This window comes from Anabrus simplex, chromosome 4 (assembly GCF_040414725.1).
Source record: "Anabrus simplex isolate iqAnaSimp1 chromosome 4, ASM4041472v1, whole genome shotgun sequence".
NCBI classification, from domain to species: Eukaryota; Metazoa; Arthropoda; class Insecta; order Orthoptera; family Tettigoniidae; genus Anabrus; species Anabrus simplex.
In genome coordinates, this window is record NC_090268.1 from 242,505,029 (window position 1) to 242,530,234 (window position 25,206).

The 25,206-nt window shown below is 39.4% G+C and overlaps 1 protein-coding gene across 5 annotated transcripts in view; it reads right to left on the reverse strand.

The window, feature by feature from the left end:
* LOC136871840 (eukaryotic translation initiation factor 2-alpha kinase 1) overlaps positions 1 to 25,206 on the reverse strand; it is a 292,614-nt gene that overhangs the window by 31,506 nt on the left and 235,902 nt on the right. For 4 of the 5 annotated variants that reach the window (XM_068227223.1, XM_068227224.1, XM_067145466.2 and 1 more), the window contains one exon: positions 4,494 to 4,676. The exons of the other annotated variant lie outside the window; for it this stretch is intronic. In XM_068227223.1, the coding sequence (XP_068083324.1) occupies positions 4,494 to 4,676 (183 nt within the window). The remainder of the gene's footprint in view (positions 1 to 4,493; positions 4,677 to 25,206) is intronic. 5 annotated transcript variants of the gene reach the window in all.

Here is a 25,206-nt window from a genome sequence, read left to right on the forward strand (position 1 = left end):
CCTAGAGGTTTCAATCAATCAATCAATCAATCAATCAATCAATCAATCAATCAATCAATCAATCAATCAATCAATCAATCAATCAATCAATCAATCAATCAATCAAGTCTAGCACCTGCATTTAGGGCAGTTGCCCAGGTGGCAGATTCCCTCTCTGTTGTTTTCCTAGCCTTGTCTTAAATTATTTCAAAGACATTGGAAATTTATTGAACATCTCCCTTGGTAAGTTATTCCAATCCCTGACTCCCCTTCCTATAAACTAATATTTGCTCCAGTTTGTCCTCTTGAATTCCAGCTTTATCTTCATATTGTGATCTTTCCTACTTTGAAAGACACCACTCAAACTTATTTGTCTACTAATGTCATTCCACACCATCTCTCCACTGACAGCTTAGAACATACCACTTATTAAAATTATAAAAATCTTTTATTTACAACCACCTATTCAATACATTACAATACACTCACAGAATTGTGTTATAATCATGAAGTGTCATATATAATGGGACATGTTTCGTTCAGCATAGCAAACATCATCAGCCGTTAATGCACAAATTAGGTTAGGGCCCTGAGCTTAAAAATGATCAAAATAGTATCCTCATATCAAAAGAGTAACCATGTTGTAATAAAAGAGTCAATAATATAACATTAGACTTAGATTGTAACAAAATATGTGTAACATAAAAACGAGTATTTGTCATGGAATGCATTAACGATGGCAATCTGTGAAATTAAAGACAATCATGGGGTTGTTAAAGTATGACAATAGATATAATGGACATTAAAATATACATCAATGCGTGAAGTGTGGATTAATTATTGTGAGGATAGAGTTCCTTCAAATTACGTAAAAACAAGAATTAAAATAGAGTTCATTGAATTGTCGCGAGTCCAAGTTGAACCAGTCAAAAGGCACATAACAATGAACAAACTAAGGTTGATGTATAACATGAACTCCAATAGTTGCAAATTCCATAGGAGAGACAATCTTGATGCCAGAGATAAAGTACAAGTTAAACTAGTCAATATTCACACGCTAGCAATAAAACTAGAATTGTATGTAACGTAGAACACCAAATAATGGACTCATTAAAGAGTAACAACGATCTTGAATATAGGGAGAGTTCTAGCAATCCTTAGGTGAAGAGAGTAGAATTTCTTATATCAGACAGACTGGACATAGCTTTTTGACCAGATACCTTGAACACTACAATGCTTCAAAACATAAAAAGTATTCTGCCATGAGTACCTGTATGGAAGAGACTGGTCACACTTTTACAACAATTGAAAAAGACCTTCAAATCTTAAAATACGTCAATAAAAGTAAACTGATGACAGAGTTTGAGAACATTTACATATTCTTAGACCAACATTTTAACGGAAATCAAAATTTTAACGATACTTCAGAAATTAAAAAGTCCAATAATCGAAAAAATTCCAGAACTACTCTCTCTTTTCAATATAAATAATAATAACTTTATGAGTATTTTTAATTATAAAATCGATAACAGCATTTCTTCTGTAACAACAGCTACCTTCATGCTACACCCCCTGCGCGTACATCTGACCCGCCCAAGGAATCTGTCGCCCCTCCTCCTCACATGACAAATACATACGTACAACACTAAGAGCAGTAATATAGCGACTCGCCAGTTTGCTTCATGTACCCAACGCTAGCGGACACCTCATACTAGTCCCAGGGGGTAAGCTTCCTCTTTCAATTTTTCTTTTCCTTTTCACCTTACGTTGTCAACATAACTTCATTCCCCCTTTTTTTCTTTAATTTCAGATTTCAAACTCCATTTTGTGCAATAATCTACTCTCTTCACCTAAGGATTGCTAGAACTCTCCCTATATTCAAGATCGTTGTTACTCTTTAATGAGTTCATTATTTGGTGTTCTACGTTACATACAATTCTAGTTTTATTGCTAGCGCGTGAATATTGACTAGTTTAACTTGTACTTTATCTCTGGCATCAAGATTGTCTCTCCTATGGAATTAGCAACTATTGGAGTTCATGTTATACATCAACCTTAGTTTGTTCATTGTTATGTGCCTTTTGCCTGGTTCAACTTGGACTCACGACAATTCAATGAACTCTATTTTAATTCTTGTTTTTACGTAATTTGAAGGAACTCCATCCTAACAATAATTAATCCACACTTCACGCATTGATGTATATTTTAATGTCCATTATATCTATTGTCATACTTTAACAACCCCATGATTGTCTTTAATTTCACAGATTGCCATCGTTAATGCATTCCATGACAAATACTCGTTTTTATGTTACACATATTTTGTTACAATCTAAGTCTAATGTTATATTATTGACTCTTTTATTACAACATGGTTACTCTTTTGATATGAGGATACTATTTTGATCATTTTTAAGCTCAGGGTTCTGACCCAGTCTTTGTGCGTTAACGGCTGATGATGTTCGCTATGCCGAACGAAACATGTCCCATTATATAAGACACTTCATGATTGTACCATTATTCTATGAGGGTATTGTAATGTATTGAATAGGTGGTTGTATATAAAAGAATTTTATAATTTTAATATATCATCTTCAATACGGTTCCATTATGAGATTAATTACGTGTAACCTACCACTTAGTAGAGCAGCTCGTCTTCATTCTCCCATGTCTTCCAAGCCCAAACTTTACAACATTTTTGAAATGCTACTCTTTTGTCGGAAATCACCCAGAACAAATCGAGCTGCTTTTCTTTGCATTTTTTCCAGTTCTTGAATCCTAGTGAGGGTTCCATACCCTGGAACCAGACTCTAGATGGGGTCTTACCAGAGACTTGTAAGCCCTCTCTTTTACATCTTTATTACAACCCCTAAGCACCCTCATAACCGTGTGCAGAGATGTGTACCCTTTTTTCTTTCTTTATTTTTTATTTTTTTTGCTAGTTGCTTTACGTCGCACCGACACAGATAGGTCTTATGGCGACGATGGGACAGGGAAGGGCTAGGTGTGAGAAGGAAGTGGCCGTGGCCTTAATTAAGGTACAGCCCCAGCATTTGCCTGGTGTGAAAATGGGAAACCACGGAAAACCATCTTCAGGGCTGCTGACAGTGGGGTTCAAACCTACTATCTCCCGAATACTGGATACTGGGCGCACTTAAGCGACTGCAGCTATCAAGCTCGGTATGTGTACCCTTTATTTACAATCCCATTATTGTAATTACCCCAATGAAGATCTTTCCTTATATTAACACCTAGGTACTTACAGTGATCCCCATAAGGAACTTTCACCGGATCAATGTAGTAATTAAAACTGAAAGGACTTTTCCTATTTGTAAAACTCACAACCTGACTTTTAACCCCATTTATCATCATACCATTGCCTGCTTTCCATTTCACAACATTATCGAGTTCAGTTTGCTATTGCTAACAATCTTGTAACTTATTACTCTATACAGAATAACATCATATGCAAAAAGCCTTATCTTGATACTTCTTTACTCATATCATATATATATATAAGAAAACAAATGTCCAATAATACTGCCTTGAGGTATTCCCCTCTTAATTATTACAGGGTCAGATAAAGCTTTGACCAAGCTCGATAGCTGCAGTCGCTTAAGTGTGGCCAGTATCCAGTAATCGGGAGATAGTGGGTTCGAGCCCCACTGTCGGCAGCCCTGAAAATGGTTTTCCGTGGTTTCCTATTTTCACACCAGGCAAATACCGGGGCTGTACCTTAATTAACGCAACGCCCACTTCCTTCCAATTCCTAGGCCTTTCCTATCCCATCGTTGCCGTAGGACGTATCTGTGTCGGTGCGACGTAAAGCAAATAGCGGATAAAGCTTTGTTTACTCTTAATTCTCTGAGAGCTATTTTATAGAAATATAGCAACCTATTCAGTCACTCTTTTTTTTTTCCTGCCAGGGGAGGGAATTTTTCTTTGAATAGGAACATTCTTTACGCCTACCTAGAATCAGGCAAGTATGACTGCAAGGGTGAAATTGACTGTGTTTCAATGTCAATAAATAGAAAGCAAAAGTTGAAAAAGAAACTCTCAATCAGCAAGTAGCAATAGCAATGGTTTCTGAGGCTACATAAATAATAAAGAATTAATAATCCTCAAGACTAATTTCAGTTAAGCACCTTCTCTGAAGTGATTATTGTTAATAATTTTTGTTTTTTATTATTCTTTTGCGTCCCACTAACTACTTTTGATGGTCTTTGGAGACATCAAGCTGTTGTCGTGCACAAGTTATTTTACGTGCCAGTAAATCTACCGACATGAGCTGACGTATTCGAGCACCTTCATTTACCACTGGACTGAGCCAAGATCGGACCTGCCAAGTTGGGGTTAGAAGGCCAGTCCCTCAACTGTCTGAGCCACTCAGCTCGGCTGATTATTGTTATGTTATGATGATGTAATATAGAGCCATACTGAACATGAAGTGCAGGAGAAATGACTGGAATAAAATGTTTAATTTATATGACAACTGGGAAACGTAATTTACTCACCTTAATGTCGTGATGCACAATTCCTTGGGAATGGATATAATGAATACCATTTACTATCTGCCTAAATATTGAAAGACTAAGCTTTACATCTACATTAAGGGACTGAGTGTTTCGATGATCCAACCAATGACGGAGAGTACTCTCACATAGTTGCATCTGGATATATAGTGTGGCCCATTCATTCTGTGAAAACAAACAAGTTACCAGTTCAAATTAAATTTGATTAAATTACAATTTACCTCAGCTAGAATAATTGCTATTAATTTAATTTAATTTAATACTTTTTCTGGCGTGGACAGTATAAACTTACCAACAGTCTTACTAATGGCAAATGTTTCACCCATACTATAATGTGGTATTATCAATGACAGGGCTCTGAAATAAGAGACTATGAAAAGTCTGCATGATAAATATTTTTGGGCTTATGCCATGTCAAGAAGACAAGGTGAAACTCTTTGTTGAACGCCATGTGTATGTTTGTCCGTCAGAGGTCAGCACTTTTCAGACTGCTACATCCCTGGTGGAAGGGGAAGGAGTGACGCGTCTCACCGGCGTTAGTAAGTTACGAGACTTGAACTAGCGTCGGTAACGGTGTTGAGTTTGGTGTGCTACATCATGGACCACAGCATTCTATTGCACAGTGTAATTAGCTTAGTGAATAAAGTAGTTATGTAACATACATATGTTGGCCTTCCCTTTGCACTTAATGATAATGAAGTACATTTTGTGGACTGTGGGAAGAGCAAGGTCTCGTTCAACATGAGTAAACAACTCGAACACGAGACCGAACAGTTTGGTGCTCCGGTGTCAGATGTGATTCAGTGACGATATTACATCTCATATAATCTGCGCATTTAGGCCTATTAGTGATTACATGTGTTTATATTTGTGTAAAGTATGAATATGTTCGTTTTACCGACAAGCCTACAACCACCCACGTGCTAAGAACTGCGCAGTAAAAAGTTCAAATGAGTGAATTCAACTAACGTGCCATATATGTAATTCACAACAATTTTCGACATGAAATGCTGTGACTTGTAATGTGATTAACCGAGTTCTAATACAGTTCTCATTAATTTTAATCTCTGAGATTGAAGCTTGCGTGGACGAATACAGTCTTGCCAACACAATTGGTGGAAATTCCAAGGAGTAGTCCAGATCCATAGTAGTAGTAGTTTCAGAGGTGACCACCAGAGTACAGCCCAGCTGCTTAGAGCTCTTTGGTTTTCAGCCCTGCTGTGGAAGGATACATCCTCCTGATCTGTAAGTAGTCCGGCATCCCAATCCTTTTTTATAACCATTATTTCTTGTTATCCTTCACCAATGATCCTGTCGAGCGAAAAGGTCTCATAAAGAAGAAAGCAGTTATTAAGTCTCGTATACAGCGTATAACTAGCTTTGTCAGTGCATTTAATGAAGGCTCAAATCTAAATGATATTTGAGTTAGGCAAAGGCTGCTATGTTCAAGTAAGGAGGAATACAACGATGTTCAAACCCAGTTAGAAATTAACGATACCAAAGAAGTTCATAATGCAGATAGGGAATCCATTGAAGAACTCATCCTAGAAAGAGAATCTAAGATGGAAAATCTGTTGAATGCAAATTCCAGTACAACTTCCCCCGCAACGTCTAGTTCTTCAAATACTAGTAGCATGCATGAAATAAGACTCCCTACAATTACACTGCCAAAATTTACGGAAATTTTTTCTGAATTTATTAACTTTTGAGATACCTTCCAGAGCCTGGTAATTAATAATCATGCCTTAGCAGACACACAGAGGTACTATTACCTACTATCATGCTTATTGGGAGACCCTCACAAATGAATTGAAAGCTTGCCTATCACTGAACCAATTTCAAGGTAGCTTGGGAATTAATCTTTCAGAGATATAATAACCCCAAATTGATTGCAGACCTACATATTAAGCAACTGCTAGATCTTCCATCAGTTAAAACAGAATCAGCTAAGAATTTAACAATGTTGCTGAATCAACTGCTGAGCAACCTTAGCGCTATCGAAGTAATGGAGATAGTTGTGCTGCTGCATGAGGTTTTGTTATCTCGCTTAGTGCTAGATTGAATCAGCCTCAATCTAAGAAAACAGTGGGAAGTTAAATCCTCAGATAAAAAGTTCCCTCGCTTGAAGGATTTAGTAGCATTCTTGGAGAATAGTTGTCAAACTCTGGAGCTAATCAAACTCGAAAAACACCAAAGCGACAAGCAACAGGTCGTACCCAAACATGGTGGTGATAACGGCAGTAAGAAGTCCTTTGTCACAACAGCAACTCGTTGTGAGTTTTGCAAAGCTTTTCACGCCCTAACAAAATGCCCTAGGTTTCGCGAAGCAAGCATTGGAAATAGAATCAGATTTCACCAAGAAGTGTAAACTCTGCTTTAATTGTCTGGGTGCTAATCATACTTTGAAGGAGTTTAGTTCAGGAAATTGTCAAATCTGCAATAATAGACATCATACTTTGTTGCACAAGGAGCAGAGTACTTCCTACAATGCTTCTACTATATCAGAAACCAACCAGACTCAACAACAAACCTACTGTGCTGTGAAGAGCAACTATACTCATGTAGAAGTTCTATTGTCAACAGCTCTCATAGTGGTTACAGACAAACGTGGGAATGCGCATCAATATCGAGCTCTACTTGATAGTGCATCTCAAATGCAATTCATATCTAGGCATTTGGCAGATTGCTTGGGGATTGAACTGAGTCAGCACTCAATGCCTATAACGGGAATTAGTGATGTTAAGGCAACTGAATCATCACATATTTGTTAAATTCAAATTACATCCAGGGTCACAGACTACACTACCCCTATTGTTTGTGCTGTATTTCCTCGCATAACTGGTCAGCTCCCTACAGCACAACTTGACACTTCTGACTGGCAGCTCCCACAGGACATTCCCTTGACGGATCCTCAGTTTAGTACACCAGGTGAAGTTGAATTAATACTGGGGGCTTCTGTGTTTTTTGACATACCGCGTCGTGGTCAACTCAAGAGAGAAAATCATCCCGTACTACATGACACTGAATTTGGCTGGATCTTATCAGGCAAGATACCACCACACTTTCTAAGGTCTACCAGCAAGAAAGTAACGTCTTGTCTTGTGCGCAGCAATGAACTCTACAGGTCGAATGCTTCTGGCAACGAGAGGAAGTAAAGTTGTCTCCCCCCCCCGAGTTCTAAGGAAGAAAGTCAGTGCGAAGAACACTTTGTGAACAACACTACTAGGGATAGCACCGGAAGATATGTTGTACGACTGCCTATTAAACCACATAATTAAGAAGGAACTTGGGGATTCATTTAAATACGCCACTCGTCTCAGTCAGAGTGAACAGCGGTTACATCGCCAACCGGACTTGAAGAAGGACTATGTCAATTCATGACAGAATATGTTGCTCTTCATCACATGGAATTTGTGACAACGCGAACCAATAAGCCAACATATTACCTGCCACATCATGCTGTAATTAAGCAGCCCAGTACTACCACTAAGTTCAGAGTCGTCTCCAACACCTCTGCTAAAACTACTGTAACTACTCACTGAACAATGTCTTGATGGTTGGACCTACAGTGCAAGAAGACTTGTATTCTATCATCTTGCAATTTAGAACACACAAGTATGCCTTCACTGCAGATGTTACAAAAATGTACAGGCAAATTCTAATTCATCCTGATGACCAAGATCTACGATGCACTGTATGGCATTCATCTCCGAATGAACCTATCCAGATTTATCAACTTTCCACAGTAACGTATGGTACCTCAGCAGCGTCATTCTTAGCCACGAGATGCCTGGTACAACTTGCCAATGATGGTGCACTGCAATATCCAAGAGCGTCGGAGACATTACGAAGAGACTTCTATGTTGATGTTGTTCTGAGTGAAGCAGATACCATTGGAGACGCACTCAGTCTGCAAAAAGAGCTGATCAAACTACTCAGTAGCGCAGGCTTTCCTCTTTGTAAATGGTGTGGTAACCATCCCACTCTTTTAGAGCACTTACCTCCTGAGCACCAAGAATCACAACTTCCCTGGAGTCTGGATGACAAGGAAGAGGGTACCGTTAAGGCCTTGGGACTACTGTGGCATCCTCTAAAGGACATCGTCCAATTTGTAGATACCAGTCACACCCAGAAGACTACATTCTGGACAAAATGTAGTGTGCTATCCTGCATTTCATCCATTTTTGATCCTTTGGGACTGTTAGGTCTAGTGATAATAAAGTGTAAAATTTTCTTGCAACACTTGTTGCAAGCAAAAGTGGACTGGAATCAGAGTTTGCCTCCTGAGCTATTAACTACTTGGGAACAGTTTCACGCACATTTGCCATCATTCAACGACATTCACATCCCTCGAAGAATGACAGGAGACGAAAGAAATTAACGATATGAGTTACACGGATTCTCTGATGCTTTAGAAAGGGCCTTTGGAGCATCTGTTTACCTACGGAGTATAGATGTCATGGATAATGTAACAGTAATGCTGTTAAGCTCCAAATCCAGAGTAGCATCTCTGAAACAGATTTCCCTCCCTAGACTTGAACTATGTGATGCATTACTCCTTGTAAAATTAATGGATAAGGTTAGAACTGCACTTAACCTAAAAATTGAACAAAACTACTATAGGACAGATTCTACTATAGTATTAGCTTGGCTTGCAGGAGAGCCCGCATCGTGAAAAACATTTGTTGGCAACCGAGTGTCTGAGATACAACAACTTTCATATGTAGAACAGTGGAACCATGTGACGTCACTGGACAATGCAGCTGACATCATTTTGAGAGGGATTGAACCACATCTTCTTCAAGACAATCTGTTATGGTGGGCGGGGCCATCCTGGCTCTACCAGCCACAGCCAGCCTGGCCTGTCAGCGACATGAAGAAAACTCCCGAACTCATTGATGTACCAGAGCAACGGAAACCAGGTGTTTGCTTAATTGTTGTCTTAGTCATTTCCTTCATACTGAGGTACATGAACAACATAGGGCTTCCTACTTCAAGGAGACAGGTGGGAAGTCTGACTGTAGTAGAACTTCAAGAGGCATCGCACAGGATCATTCGTTTTGCCCAAGAACGAGAATATGGTAAGGAGTTTCAAGATCTGGCACTTGGCAGACCGATCGCAAAGGACAGCAAGTTGAAGTCTCTTCATCCCTTTGTAGATGCAAACCAGATGCTTAGGGTGGGTGGCAGATTGGAACAATCTCGAGCTCCGTACAGCCAGACACATCCCATCATCCTACCACTGATGAACTGTGGAGTTGACTATGGGGGTCTACTCTACATTAAGCAAGGGACCTGTAAACGTAAAACAAAGGTAAAATTTTATATTGCTCTATTTGTCTGTTTGGCGACCAAGGCAATCCGTCTTGAACTTGTCTCTGACCTGTCTACTGATGCGTTCCTAGCTGCTCTGCGTAGATTTACATCGCGTCGGGGTGTCTGCCAGAATATCTACAGCGACAATGGAAGTACATTCGTGGGAGCAAGAAACGAGCTACGGGAGCTTCACACCCTCTTCAGATCTCAAGTACATCAGAGGAAAGTGGATGACTTCGCATCTCAGTCTGGAATACAGTGGCACTTTATTCCACCGCATGCCCCTCATTTTGGTGGGCTGTGGGAAGCTGGCATAAAGTCTACTAAGTCCCATTTGAAGAAGGTTGTAGGAAATCTTGTACTGACTTTTGAAGAAATGTCCACGTTGTTAGTCCAGATTGAGGCATGTCTGAATTCGAGACCAATAACCAAATTGTCTGATATTCCTGATGACTATTCATTCCTGACTCCTGGCCACTTTCTGATTGGAGAACCTCTCACAACCATCCCAGAGCCAGATTGACTTGCAGTTTCAGGTTCTCGTCTGTCTGGTGGCAACTACTTCAGTGCTGCAGGCAGTACATCTGGAAACGGTGGTCAAGGGACTGTCTATGTCAACTCCAGCAGCGGACTAAGGGGTCAGCAGGAAGGGTCAACCTTCGACCCGGAACTCTGGTTCTTCTCAAGGAAGACAACTTGCCACCTCTCGTGTGGCAGACAAGGATCATGGTAGACATGAAAGCAGGGGCTGACGGCTTTGTGCGAGTTGCCACTATTTGCAATATTCACTACAATCAGATTCATTCCACTAGTTATGGTCAAAACTCTCTTTGGCATTTTTCTATAACTATGTATAACTCGCTTCCAAAAAATATAAAAATGTTACCAACTTTATCTATCTTCAAAAGTAATTTAACTAAATACCTGAAGTAGTATGGTAATTATGGTTAGGAAGCTTTGTCCTATCTTATCTCTTACACCATGTTAAATTATATTCTTACTGTATTTTATTTTGTAATCAGATTGTGAATATAGCTGCCATTGTCATTTATTTGTATTGCACCAAGAAGAGCCTTGGCTCAGGTGCCTATATTGAAATGAAATAAATAAATAAAAAATAAAACCTTCAAACGACCAGTTGCAAAACTGTCTCTTCCCAGAAGAGGTCGAACTGTACATAGTGAAAAAGTGTAATTTTTCATGTACTAAGCCTTTCGTTTTTACATTTGACATTTTCAGTGCGAGTGCTAATTTTTATTGTTCTTAATAATATTTAGGTTTGTAATGTATATATAAATTAGGTGAGCGGTATGTTGAACGCCATGTGCATGTTTGTCCGTCAGAGGTCAGCAGTATTCAGACTGCTACATCCCTGGTGGAAGGGGAAGGAGTGATGCGTCTCACCGGCGTCAGTGAGTTACGAGACTTGAACTAGCGTGGGTAACGGTGTTTAGTTTGGTGTGCTACATCATGGACCAGTGTCCTATTGCACAGTGTAATTAGTTTAGTGAATAAATTAGTTATGTAATGTACATATGTTGGCCTTCCCTTTGCACTTAATGATAATGAAGTACATTTTGTGGACTGTGGGAAGAGCAAGGTCTCGTTCAACATGAGTAAACAACTCGAACACGAGACCGAACACTCTTTACATTTCGCAGAGAACTTTTCCCGCGTCTTCAGAAGAAAATCTTGACTGTTTCCGAGGAAGTCTTCTCGCCGAGCGAAATTCTCTGTGAAACGTAAAAAGGTTCACCTTGTTTTCTTGATATGGCATAAGCCCAAAAGGTCATATCATATCTACAATTATGGGCCGTGAAAGCATCAATGTTAACATGATAAATACTGTTAATATACTGTTAATAAATTGACAAAGTCCACTAAAGTATTAAATATTGTTGGCATCTTTTAATTTATGCTGAAAGCAGATATTCACACAGTTTTGCATAACATGTTAATATTTTTATAAAATAAAAGAAATACTGTGGGCTCTGGTTTAATTAACATTGGATAATTCGAAAATTGGATAATTTGAATAAGAGTTTATTCCCCTTGAAATTTCTATTCTAATCAATGCCCCCCCCCCCCAATCATATTTAATTTGAATTTTCTAAGCTTAAATTTGGATAATTCAAAGTCAGGATTTTATTGCAAGTTACTTTTGTAATGGTTCTACGAACTGAAGCCTTCAAATAATCTCCAAAAATTCTCTATTCTCATTATGGCTTCCTAGTTATGGTCCAGTAGCTGCTATTGTTAACAGACTTAACCTTTATCTCTGTGACAATCAATGAGTGCAGAATCAGCATGGCCTTGACCATCGCTTGTCAACAGGCATCTACACTTGGCCACCGGAAATCTTCACCTTCCTAAGCTGTCTACCTTGGAATGTGAGCACAATAGCAAACTATTTCCGTAAAGCAAGTATCAAAAATGAAGAAACCAATGTAGGAATTTTTTCAGAAGAACTAGAAATGCATGTGAAACCTGAGCGATTGCAAGAAGTAGTGACTGATGTCAGTTATGATGTAGATTTAGCTGTTGACACTGAAGTTGCAGTGTGTGGAGATCTGACAGGAGACAGCATTCTGCAAGAAGTACTACAAAATTTCAATCTATCCAATGATGAAGAGGAAAACAGTTATAACATCATAGAAGAGCCTGTACCAACCAAGTCTGAAGATTTCAAAAAGGTAGGAAGTTTAAGAAGATTTGCTGAGGGTCAGTCCAGTTTTTATGATGAGGCATTTCAAGCTTTAAATGAAATTGAAGATTTTGTCTATCATGCAAAACTAAACAAACCCAAACAAACAAAAACCACTTAACTTTTTTTATGTGAGCAATGGAATTGTCACATGTGCTAAATTGTGTGTAAATACTGTAAGTGCTGTTGTTTTATTAGTGTTCATAGAGTATATTTTCATGTGAAAACTTTCATCTACAATGCAGGACAACATGGTAGCTGATAAGGTACGGTAGAATGCATAATACTATAATAATTATTCATTACAATGAATGATTAAATATTTTCAACTGAGGAAAGGGCACGAAGATCGGAGCGTCTGAAGAAGTACTGGGAGGACCGCAAAGCCCAAACAATCCCTTCAAAGAGACCTGAACGATGGACTGACTAAAGTGATCCTATGCAGTCATAAAAAAAAGGAGGAGGAGGATTAAAATTTATGTATTTATACAGTACTGTATGTACTATATTTTCATTAAAATAATCATTCTTAGTTGATTCAAATTTTGGATATTTTGATTTTTTTTTCTGATTCTCCTAGAAGTTTGAATTAAAAAGAGTCTACTGTATGTATTTATACATACATACATTATCATTAAAGACTGGTATGTGTTTCAGTGTTCAGTCTGCAAGCCTCTGTGAATTTACTAAAACGTTGCCACAATCCTCTATTTGCAACTAGTGCTGTGGGCTCAATTAGTTCTATACATCTTATCTTTGAATCATTACAAACTGAGTCTAACCATCGTCGTCTTGGTCTCCTTCTACTTCTCTTACCCTCCATAACAGAGTCCATTATTCTCCTAGGTAACCTATCCTCCTCTATTCGCCTTACATGACCCCACCACCGAAGTCCGTTTATGCGTACAGCTTCATCCATCGAGTTCATTCCTAAATTAGCCTGTATCTCCTCATTCTGAGCACCCTCCTGCCATTGTTCCCACCTGTTTGTACCAGCAATCATTCTTGCTACTTTCATGTCTGTTACTTCTAACTTATGAATAAGATATCCTGAGTCCACCCAGCGTTCACTCCCGTAAAGCAAAGTTGGTCTGAAAACAAACCGATGTAAAGATAGTTTCGTCTAGGAGCTCACTTCCTTCTTACAGAATACTGTTGATCGCAGCTGCGAGCTCACTGCATTAGCTTTATGACACCTTGATTCAATCTCACTTACTATATTACCATCCTGGGAGAACACACAACCTAAATACTTGAAATTATCGACCTCTTCTAGCTTTGTATCACCAATCTGACATTCAATTCTATTGAATTTCTTACCTACTGACATCAATTTAGTCTTTGTTAGGCTTATGTTCATACCATACCCATTGCACCTATTTTCAAGTTCCAAGATATTAGACTGCAGGCTTTTAGCACAATCTGCCATTAAGACCAAGTCATCAGCATAGGCTAGACTGCTTACTACATTTCCACCTAACTGAATCCCTCCCTGCCATTTTATACCACTCAGCAGATGATCCATGTAAACTACGAAGAGCAGAGGTGAAAACTTACAGCCTCGTCTAACTCCTGTAAGTACCCTGAACCAAGAACTCATTCTACCATAAATTCTCACTGAAGCCCAATTGTCAACATAAATGCCTTTGATTGATTTTAATAATCTACCTTTAATTCCATAGTCCCCCAGTATGGCGAACATCTTTTCCCTCGGTACCCTGTCATATGCTTTTTCAAGATCTACGAAACATAAACACAACTGCCTATTCCTCTCATATCATTTTTCAATTACCTGGTGCATACTGAAAATCTGATCCTGACAGCCCCTCTGTGGTCTGAAACCATACTGGTTTTCATCCAACTTTCTCTCAACGACTGATCGCACCCTCCATTCCAAGATGCCAGTGAATACTTTGCCTGATATACTAATCAATGAGATACTTCGATAGTTGTTGCAAACCTTCCTGTTCCCTTACTTATAGATAGGTGCAATTACTGCTTTTGACCAATCTGAAGGTATCTTGCCAACACTCCATGCTAATCCTTTTTTTTGCTAGGGGCTTTACGTCGCACCGACACAGATAGGTCTTATGGCGACGATGGGATAGGAAAGGCCTAGGAGTTGGAAGGAAGCGGCCGTGGCCTTAATTAAGGTACAGCCCCAGCATTTGCCTGGTGTGAAAATGGGAAACAATGGAAAACCATCTTCAGGGCTGCCGATAGTGGGATTCGAACCTACTATCTCCCGGATGCAAGCTCACAGCCGCGCGCCTCTACGCGCATGGCCAACTCGCCCGGTCCATGCTAATCCTACTACTCTATGAAGCCATTTCATCCCTGCCTTCCCACTATACTTCATCTCAGGTCTAATTTCATCTATTCCTGCTGCCTTATGACAATGGAGTTTATTTACCATCCTTTCCACTTCTTCAAGCGTAATTTCACCATCATCATTTTCCTCCTCCCCATGAGATTGGCTGTTCGTAACAACACCAGGAAGATCTCCTTTTACACTGAGATGTTCAAAATATTCCCTCCACCTCTCCAGAGATTCCCTGGGATCTATTATGAGTTCACCTGAATTACTCAAAACACTGTTAATTTCCTTTTTCCCTCCCTTCCTAAGATTCTTTATTACTGTCCAGAAAGTTTTCCCTGCTGCTTGACCTAGCCTTTCCAGGTTATTACCAAAATCTTCCCACAACTTCTTTTTGGATTCAACAACTATTTGTTTCGCTCTGTTTGGTTCATCTACATATAAATCCCTGTCTGCCTCGGCCCTTGTTTGGAGCCATTTCTGATAAGCCTTCTTTTCACGTTTACAAGCTGCTCTCACTTCATCATTCCACCAAGATGTTCGCCTTTTCCCATCTTTACACACAGTTGTTCCTAGGCATTCCCTTGCTGTTTCTACTACAGCATCCCTGTATGCCACCCATTCACTTTCTAAATCCTGAACTTGCTTACTGTCCACTGTTCGAAACTTTTCACTGATCATATCCATGTACTTTTGTCTAATTTCCTTGTCCTGGAGTTTTTCTACCCTTATTCGTTTGCAGACAGATTTCACTTTCTCTACCCTAGGCCTGGAGACACTTAGTTCACTACAGATCAGGTAGTGGTAGTCTATTATGGATCTGGCACCCCTAGCCTCCCATACGTAGCAGTGAATAGCCTTATGCTTGAAGAATGTATTCGTAACTGCGAAACCCATACTAGCACAGAAGTCCAGCAAACGCTTCTCATTCCCATTAGCTTCCATATCTTCCCCACATTTACCAATCACCCTTTCGTATCCTTCAGTTCTATTTCCAACTCTTGCATTGAAATCGCCCATTAGCACTATTCTATCCTTGCTGTTGACCCTGACCACGATGTCACTCAATGCTTCATAAAAATCGTCAACTTCGTCCTCATCTGCACCCTTACATGGTGAATACACTGAGACAATTCTAGTCCTAATTCCTCCAACTGACAAATCTACCCACATCATTCACTCATTTACATGCCTAACAGAAACTATGTTGCGTGCAATGGTATTTCTGATGAAAAGCCCTACCCCAGACTCTGCCCTTCCCTTTCTAACACCGTCACTTACACTTTATAATCTCCTATCTCTTCCTCATTATCTCCCCTTACCCGAATATCACTTACTCCTAGTACATCCAGATGCATCCTCTTTGCTGACTCAGCCAGTTCTACTTTCTTTCTTCCATAAACCCCGTTAATATTGATAGCTCCCCATCGAATTTCATTTGGTTCGCCAAGTTGTTTCCAAGGAGTCCCTCGTCTGTCAAATGGGAGTGGGACTTCGTTACTCCCATAGGTCCGAGGCTTGCTTAAAATGTCCTGAGCTCAGTAAATTCATGAAGTAGGATGCTACCCTACTTACACTACCATACCTTATTACAATAGTACATAGAATATTTCATTTAAAAAATGAACACAAGTAGAGTTAAGTACAAACAGATCATCTATATTTGAACAGTAATAAAACAATTTTCCTCTGGAATAGTGGTTAGTGTTTGTCAGCTATACTAATTACTTTAATATAATACACATAGATTTATTACCTTAATGACACATTAGGCGCCAGCTACTTTGGCTACTCACCCACTTAAGAGCCTTTTTGGCCAAAACATGTAACCTCCTAATATTTTATTTTATCATGTACCAGTATGTATATCAACAAAGCGAAAAAGTTAAAATACAGGGGGCTCACAACTGCCGTGTCAATTGGCAGTCAATTTTGGTCACAAGCCTTAAAATTTGATTTGCAAACCCATCGGGAAATTCTTAGTCTTTTGTGGCAGATTTCATTTCTCTTGTGTGTGTCATAGTGTTACTATTTGGCATGAGAACTTCAGCCCTCGTCGATAGTCACTGTTCATTTACTCTCACCATAGCGAGTAGAAGAGAAAGTGTGAACCCTTCAGTTGTTCACTACTGGCTAGTATAGGGACTGAGGTGAATCGTCTGCTAGAGGCAGCACCGTTACTATGTAAGGGTTGGGATCATTAGTTATAGTATGGTTATGTTCGGTAGTGTTGTTCTGTGATGGCAGGAATTTGAGTGTTCTACACTGAAAGTAAGAGCATGTGATCTGGTGATGGTATTCATTTATTTAATAAACATAGTGCTGAGGTTATGAAATTTACAAACATACCAACAAAGAAAAATACCTACTCTCTTCGATCTAGGCTGTAAAACCAGCCACAAAACTTCTAAAGGTAAAATTCTTCAAACTACCTAACGAAGTGGAAAGAGGTAATTACCAGGAAAGACCAAAATCTTTCTGATAAGTGTTGTGTGTGTGATTCACATTTTTCTAATGAATTTATAGTTAAATCAGACTAATTTGTAGTACAAGGAGAACAGGTGGGAATTCCTAGAGATAGATGGAAAGTGAAAACTTGTTTTGTCCGTCATATATTCTTCAGTTTGCCACAATATCTCACAAAACAATTAAAGAAACAAAAATCATCCTGTAAAAGATAGCCTTTGAAGACTAAGAAATACATCACACAAGCCTCACCACAAATTCAATTTCTATGCTTGTTCTGAGAGTGCTAAAAGAAATTAAGCAGGTTCAGACACAATTGAAAAGACAATAAGTTCACTTCCAAAAAACTAAAGGGTAAAGAACGTAATTTAATGACTATCTGTAATAAATTAAAAATAGCTAATGCTAAGATTTTGTTGCTAGAAAAACAACTAATAGATTCCAAGTCAATATAGTCAAATTATTTAAGTAGAAAGCAAAAGATGATTATACCATGCTCAAAAAGCCAGCTAAGAAATAAGAAAGGGATGAGATATGACAATGAATTCCTTTTAGATAGTCTCTTATTTAAAAGTACATCACTTAAGGGCTATAGGAACTGTTTAAGGTATGACATGCTTCCCCTTCCTTCAGAGGCTCATCTGAGAAAATTAGTTAAAGGTCTTAAGTGCCCTTACTGGGTGAATACCCAAGCCATTAGTGCTATTGAGAACTATTTCTGCGATGAAAAGAGTGAAAATAATCGCACAGGAATTCTCATATTTGATGAGGTAAAAGTAAGAGAAGATATTCATTTTAATACCAACTCATCAAAAAGTCAATGGAGTCGTAAATTTAGGAGGCCACACCCAAAACACGAAAAAAGTAAACTCTCAAATCATGTTTGTGCCCCTATTTCATAACTGGGTTCAACCAGCTGCTGTGTATGCAAGCCTAAATTCTATGCCTGGAGATATTTTTGTCATGAATTTTAATCCCGGTGGTTTTACAAATGGAGCAAATTGGCACCAGAGTTATTGGTTTCACCTTAGATGGAAGTCAATCTAGTAGAAAGATGTGGAAATATTTAGGAATAATTGGAAAAGTTGGGAAAGTCATGTGCTCGATTTCTAACCCTTTTGATTCTAGTAGGAGATTTTGGGCCTTTTCAGATGCTGTACACATAATTAAGTGCATCAGAAACAATTTCCACAATAAAAACCAAGTCTATTACAATAATGAAGTTTGGACTTTAAATCATATCTACAGGTTTTTGAAATAGATAACTGTCATAACTTTGCAGGTTTGAAAGTTTCCACAAGCTAATGTCTGCACATACAGATCCCACTTCATTTCATTTCAGCACATGAATGTGAGACTTGCTTTGTAGTTATTTAGTAATTCTGTTGCAAATGGCATAAAGGAAAGATTAAAGTCAGAGGGATTTGAAGAGAGTGAACTGATAGAAGCGTTCATTAGGGAATTAAATACCCTATCTACACCAGCAAGGGCTCTTTATAAACATTCAATAGGGCATCAAACCTTAATAAAATAGAAGGATAACCTTAGTGGGAACAATAATACTTTTGCTTCAGAAATAACTCTTAAATCACTTAAGAGTAATAACTGAGAGCACCACACAGGTGTCCGAGTATTTATAGAATGGATTCCTATATGTGCTCACAGCCATATTTAATCAAGATTTGCTAGAGTGGTAGGCTACTTTGGTATATTATGCTCAATCAGCTGTGACAACCACCTCAACAACAGATTTTCTGAATTTACGCATGTTGCAGTCTATTTATGTCCCAATAAAACTTGCCCTGTCATCTGGTAGAAATTGTGAGTCCAGATCTGAATTGCCATTTACATCATTCGACAATCAAATGAGAATTCTGGCTAAGGAGACCGAAGAGACAAAGAAGACTGTAGAAGAAAAAGCTGTTTAAATTTTTTTTTTTTTGCTATTGGCTTTACATCGCACCGACACAGATATGTCTTATGACGACGATGGGACAGGAAAGAGCTAGGACTGGGAAGGAAGCGGCCATGGCCTTAATTAAGATACAGCCCCAGCATTTGCCTGGTGTGAAAATGGGAAACCACAGAAAAACATCTTCAGGGCTGCCGACAGTGGGGTTTGAACCTACTATCTCCCGAATACTGGATAAATAAAGCAAGCACTAGATTTTACTGAGAACACGGATGACCTCTCGTCTTCATTCTCCCATGTCTTCCAAGCCCAAACTTCGCAACATTTTTGTAATGCTACTCTTTTGTCGGAAATCACCCAGAACAAATCGAGAAATCTAGCTGCTTTTCTTTGCATTTTTTCCAGTTCTTGAATCCTAGTGAGGGTTCCATACCCTGGAACCATACTCTAGATGGGGTCTTACCAGAGACTTGTAAGCCCTCTCTTTTACATCTTTATTACAACCCCTAAGCACCCTCATAACCGTGTGCAGAGATGTGTACCTTTTTTTTTTTTTTTTGCTTTACGTCGCACCGACACAGATAGGTCTTATGGCGATAATGGGACAGGGAAGGGCTAGGTGTGAGAAGGAAGCGGCCGTGGCCTTAATTAAGGTACAGCCCCAGCATTTGCCTGGTGTGAAAATGGGAAACCACGGAAAACCATCTTCAGGGCTGCCGACAGTGGGGTTCGAACCTACTATCTCCCGAATACTGGATACTGGCCGCACTTAAACGACTGCAGCTATCGAGCTCGGTGGCAGGAGTTTTATTACTCGGTACTTAGAACATGTCATTGCTATAAAAGATAATCGTTTCTCTGCTATGTGACAACACATGATGGTAGTGGTTTTTTGGGGAGTTCATCCGCAGCAGGCCTTATCCTCGGAGTGACATCACAGTGCGGGTGATTTGAAAAATGGGTGTGGCTGGTCATATGTGCAGGATTAATGTGATGTTCACCACGTGCACTGGCTTAACCTTATAAGGGCGTTAACCTCACATGACATCACGCTGATGATGTGCACTGGCTTAATCTTACAAGGGAGTTAACCTCACATGACATCAATGGCTCTGTGTGCAGGCTTAAAGTTACTATGAAGTCACGTGGACCATATGCGCTAGCTTAACCTTACAAGGGCATTAACATCATGACGTCAATGGCTACATATGCAGGCTTAACCTTACTATGACACCACGTTGACTGTGTATGTTGGCTGAATCTTACAAGGGCATTAACCTCATATGACATCATTGGCTACATGTTTGAGCTTAACTTTACTATGATGTCATGCTGACCATGTGTAATGGCTTAACCTTACAAGAGCGTTAACCTCACAACATGACAATGGCTAAGAATGCAAATTAATGTTATGCTGACCACGTGTTAACCTCACATGGCAAAGAGTGCAGGATTAATGACATGCTCCTTAATCGGCTGCCCTTCCCTACATTAGCCTGTAGGCTTGGGCTACTAGGTAAGTTGGCTGCTATGCATTAACTGTAAGGACGGTTTTATATTCTCTCATTAACGAACCATTCTTTTAAGTTGTTGTGGTTGAATTATCAGGAGCTTTGTAACATCGCCATCATCAGCCCATCATACTTATATGTATGTAGAATTTGTTTGATAACCTGCATTACTGTAGTAATTGTACTAGTGTGTTAAAATGTACTTGTGTCAGGGAGGGGGTGAAATCACTCCTTAACTTAAAAATTCAATATCTCCTCAACCGATAGTCTCGAAAAATGATTTTTAGCTTAAAATTCAACAAAAAACTATCTACCAACAGGTGATACAGAACAACTCACCCCGAACTGTTTCCTTTCGAAGTTTTGAGGTAAAAATGACTATCAATCAATCAGTCAATACTGATCTGCATTTAAGGCAGTGGCACAGGTGGCAGATTCCCTATCTGTTGCTTTCCTAGCCTTTTCCGAAAAGATTTCAAAGAAATTGGAAATTTATTGAACATCTCCCTTGGTAAGTTATTCCAGTCCCTAACTCCCCTTCCTATAAATGAATATTTGCCCCAGTTTGTCCTCTTGAATTCCAACTTTATCTTCATATTGTGATCTTTCCTACTTTTATAAACGCCACTCAAACTTATTCATCTACTAATGTCATTCCACGCCATGTCTCCGCTGACAGCTCAGAACATACCACTTACAAGTAACAAGTAACTATTCTCATTTTGGTTCCGTATTGAAGTTGACGTATGTCTCAAGTATTATTACAATATTATAAGTCCACCTGTTCAATACAATACAGGTGGACTTATAATATTGTAATAATACTTGAGACATACATACCACTTAGTCGAGCAGTTCTTCTTCTTTCTCTCAATTCTTCCCAACCCAAACATTGCAACATTTTTATAACGCTACTCTTTTGTCGGAAATCACTCAGAACAAATCGAGCTGCTTTTCTTTGGATTTTTTCCAGTTCTTGAATCAGGTAATCCTGGTGAGGGTCCCATACACTGGAACCATACTCTAGTTGGGGTCTTACCAGAGACTTATATGCACTCTCCTTTACATCCTTACTACAACCCCTAAACACCCTCATAACCATGTGCAGAGATCTGTACCCTTTATTTACAATCCCATTTATGTGATTACCCCAGTGAAGATCTTTCCTTATATTTACACCTAGATACTTACAATGATCTCCAAAAGGAACTTTCACCCCCATCAACGCAGTAATTCAAACTGAGAGGACTTTTTCTATTTGTGAAACTCACAACCTGACTTTTAACCCCGTTTATCAACATAGCATTGCCTGCTGTCCATCTCACAATATTATCAAGGTCACGTTGCATTTGCTCAGAATCTTGTAAATTATTTATTACTCTATCCAGAATAACATCATCCGCAAAAAGCCTTACCTCCGATTCCACTCTACTCATATCACTTATATATAAGAAAACATAAAGGTCCGATAATAATGCCTTGAGAAATTTCCCTCTTAATTATCACAGGGTCAGATAAAGCTTCACCTACTCTAATTCTCTGAGATCTATTTTCTAGAAATACAGCAACCCATTCAGTCACTCTTTTGTCTAATCCAATTGCACTCATTTTTGCCAGTAGTCTCCCATGATCCACCCTATCAAATGCTTTAGACAGGTCAATCGCGATACAGTCCATTTGACCTCCAGAATCCATGATATCTGCTATATCTTGCTGGAATCCTACAAGTTGAGCTTCAGTGGAATAACCTTTCCTAAAACCGAATTGCCTTCTATCGAACCAGTTATTAATTTCACAAACATGTCTAATATAATCAGAAAGAATGCCTTCCCAAAGCTTACATACAATGCAAGTCAAACTTACCGGCCGGTAATTTTCAGCTTTATGTCTATCACCCTTTCCCTTATATACAGGGGCTACAATATCAACTCTCCATTCATCTGGTATAGCTCCTTCGACCAAACAATAATCAAATAAGTACCTCAGATATGGTACTATATCCCAACCCACTGTCTTTAGTATACCCCAGAAATCTGATCAATTCCAGCCGCACCGGGCGAGTTGGCCGTGCGCGTGGAGGCGCGCGGCTGTGAGCTAGCATCCGGGAGATAGTAGGTTCGAATCCCACTATTGGCAGCCCTGAAAATGGTTTTCCGTTGTTTCCCATTTTCACACCAGGCAAATGCTGGGGCTGTACCTTAATTAAGACCACGGCCACTTCCTTCCAACTCCTAGGCCTTTCCTATCCCATCGTCGCCATAAGACCTCTCTGTGTCGGCGCGACGTTAAGCCCCTAGCAAAACAAAAAAAAAAATCCCAGCCGCTTTTTCTAGTTTTCAAATTTTATATCTTATTATTGTAAATGTCATGGTTATCATATGTAAATTTTAATACTTAATTGGCCTTAGTCTCCTCCTCTATCTCAACATTTTCCTTGTAACCAACAATCTTTACATACTGCTGACTGAATACTTCTGCCTTTTGAAGATCCTCACATACACACTCCCCTTCTTCATTAATTATTCCTGGAATGTCCTTTTTGGAACCAGTTTCTGCCTTAAAATACCTATACATACCCTTCCATTTTTCACTAAAATTTGTATGACTGCCAATTATGCTTGCCATCATGTTATCCTTAGCAGCCTTCTTTGCTAGATTCAATTTTCTAGTAAGTTCCTTCAATTTCTCCTTACTTCCACAGCCATTTCTAACTCTATTTCTTTCCGGTGGGTCTTTACCATTCCTTACCTCCCTTAAGGGTACAAACCTGTTTTTGCATTCCTCAACAATTTCTTTAAACCCATCCCAGAGTCTGTTTACATTTTTATTTACCGTTTTCCACCGATCATAGTTACTTTTTAGAAAATGCCTCATGCCTGCTTTATCAGCCATATGGTACTGCCTAATAGTCCTACTTTTAAGACCTTCCTTTCTATCACATTTATTTTTGACTACGACAAAAACAGCTTCATGATCACTAATACCATATATTACTTCAGTTTCCCTATAGAGCTCATCTGGTTTTATCAGCACCACATCCAGGCTATTTTTCCCTCTGGTTGGTTCCATCACTTTCTGAATCAGCTGTCCTTCCCATATTAACTTACTTGCCATTTGTTGGTCATGCTTCCTGTCGTTCGCATTTCCTTCCCAATTGACATCTGGCAAATTCAGATCTCCCGCTACAATCACATTTCTTTCCATGTCGTTTCCCACATAGCCGACTATCCTATCAAATAATTCTAAATCCGCGTCAGTGCTACCCTTTCCCGGTCTGTACACTCCAAATATATCAAGTTGCCTATTATCTTTAGAAATGAGTCTTACACCTAGAATTTCATGCGTCTCATCTTTAACTTTTTCGTAGCTTACAAATTCTTCTTTCACCAGAATGAACACTTCCCCTCCCACCATTCCTATCCTATCTCTACGATACACACTCCAGTGCCATGAGAAAATTTCTGCATCCATTATATCATTTCTCAGCCATGATTCAACTCCTATTACAATATCTGGTAAATATATATCTATTAAATTACTTAATTCTATTCCTTTCTTTACAATACTTCTACAGTTCAACACTAACAATTTTATGTCATCCCCACTTGATTTCCAGTTCCCTGTTCTCTTATCACCGCTCCCTAGGCCACCCTGTTTCCCTGAATGTACCTCCCTATTACCCTTCCAAACAAATTTCCTAACTTATACGTACCACTGCGGTTTAAGTAAAGGCCATCAGAGCGCAGATCCCTATCTCCTACCCACCCATTATGATGTAGAAATTTCACTCCCAGTTTCCCACATACCCACTCCATAGTCTCATTTAAATCCCCAATCACCCTCCAGTCAGTATCCCTCCTACACAGTATTCCACTAATAAGAATCTCCGCTTTCTTAAACTTCACCCGTGCTGCATTTACCAGATCCCACACATTTCCAACTATGTTGGTACTTATATCAGCTTGCCTTACGTTGTTGGTACCAACGTGAAACACTACCACCTTCTCCTTTCCCTCCTCCCTCTCTTCTACTTTCCTCAACATCTGCCTCAACCTAATTCCTGGATAACATTCTACCCTGGTTCCCTTTCCTCCACACACTTTCCCCACGTGTCTAACGATGGAATCCCCCATGACCAGAGCCTCAAACCTACCCACCTCATTTGATCCCCTCCCCTCCTAGTCAGCCCTATCTTTCCTCCCTAGCAAAAAAAAAAACAAACCTATCTTTCCTGATAGCTGCAGAAGCTACTTCCTCCTCCCTTTTCTCCTTCCCATGACATTGTTCCACCTGTCTTTTGCTATCCTCTACTCTACATTTCCCTTTCCTACCTTTTCCCTTCCTCCTACTTCCACACATCTCAGCAACAGTTCCCTGTCCCTCATCTTCTCTCTGTTGTTCTACCTGGAGTGACTCGTACCGATTTCGCACAGACACCTGTCCTGAATTCTGATCCTGAATAGAGCCCT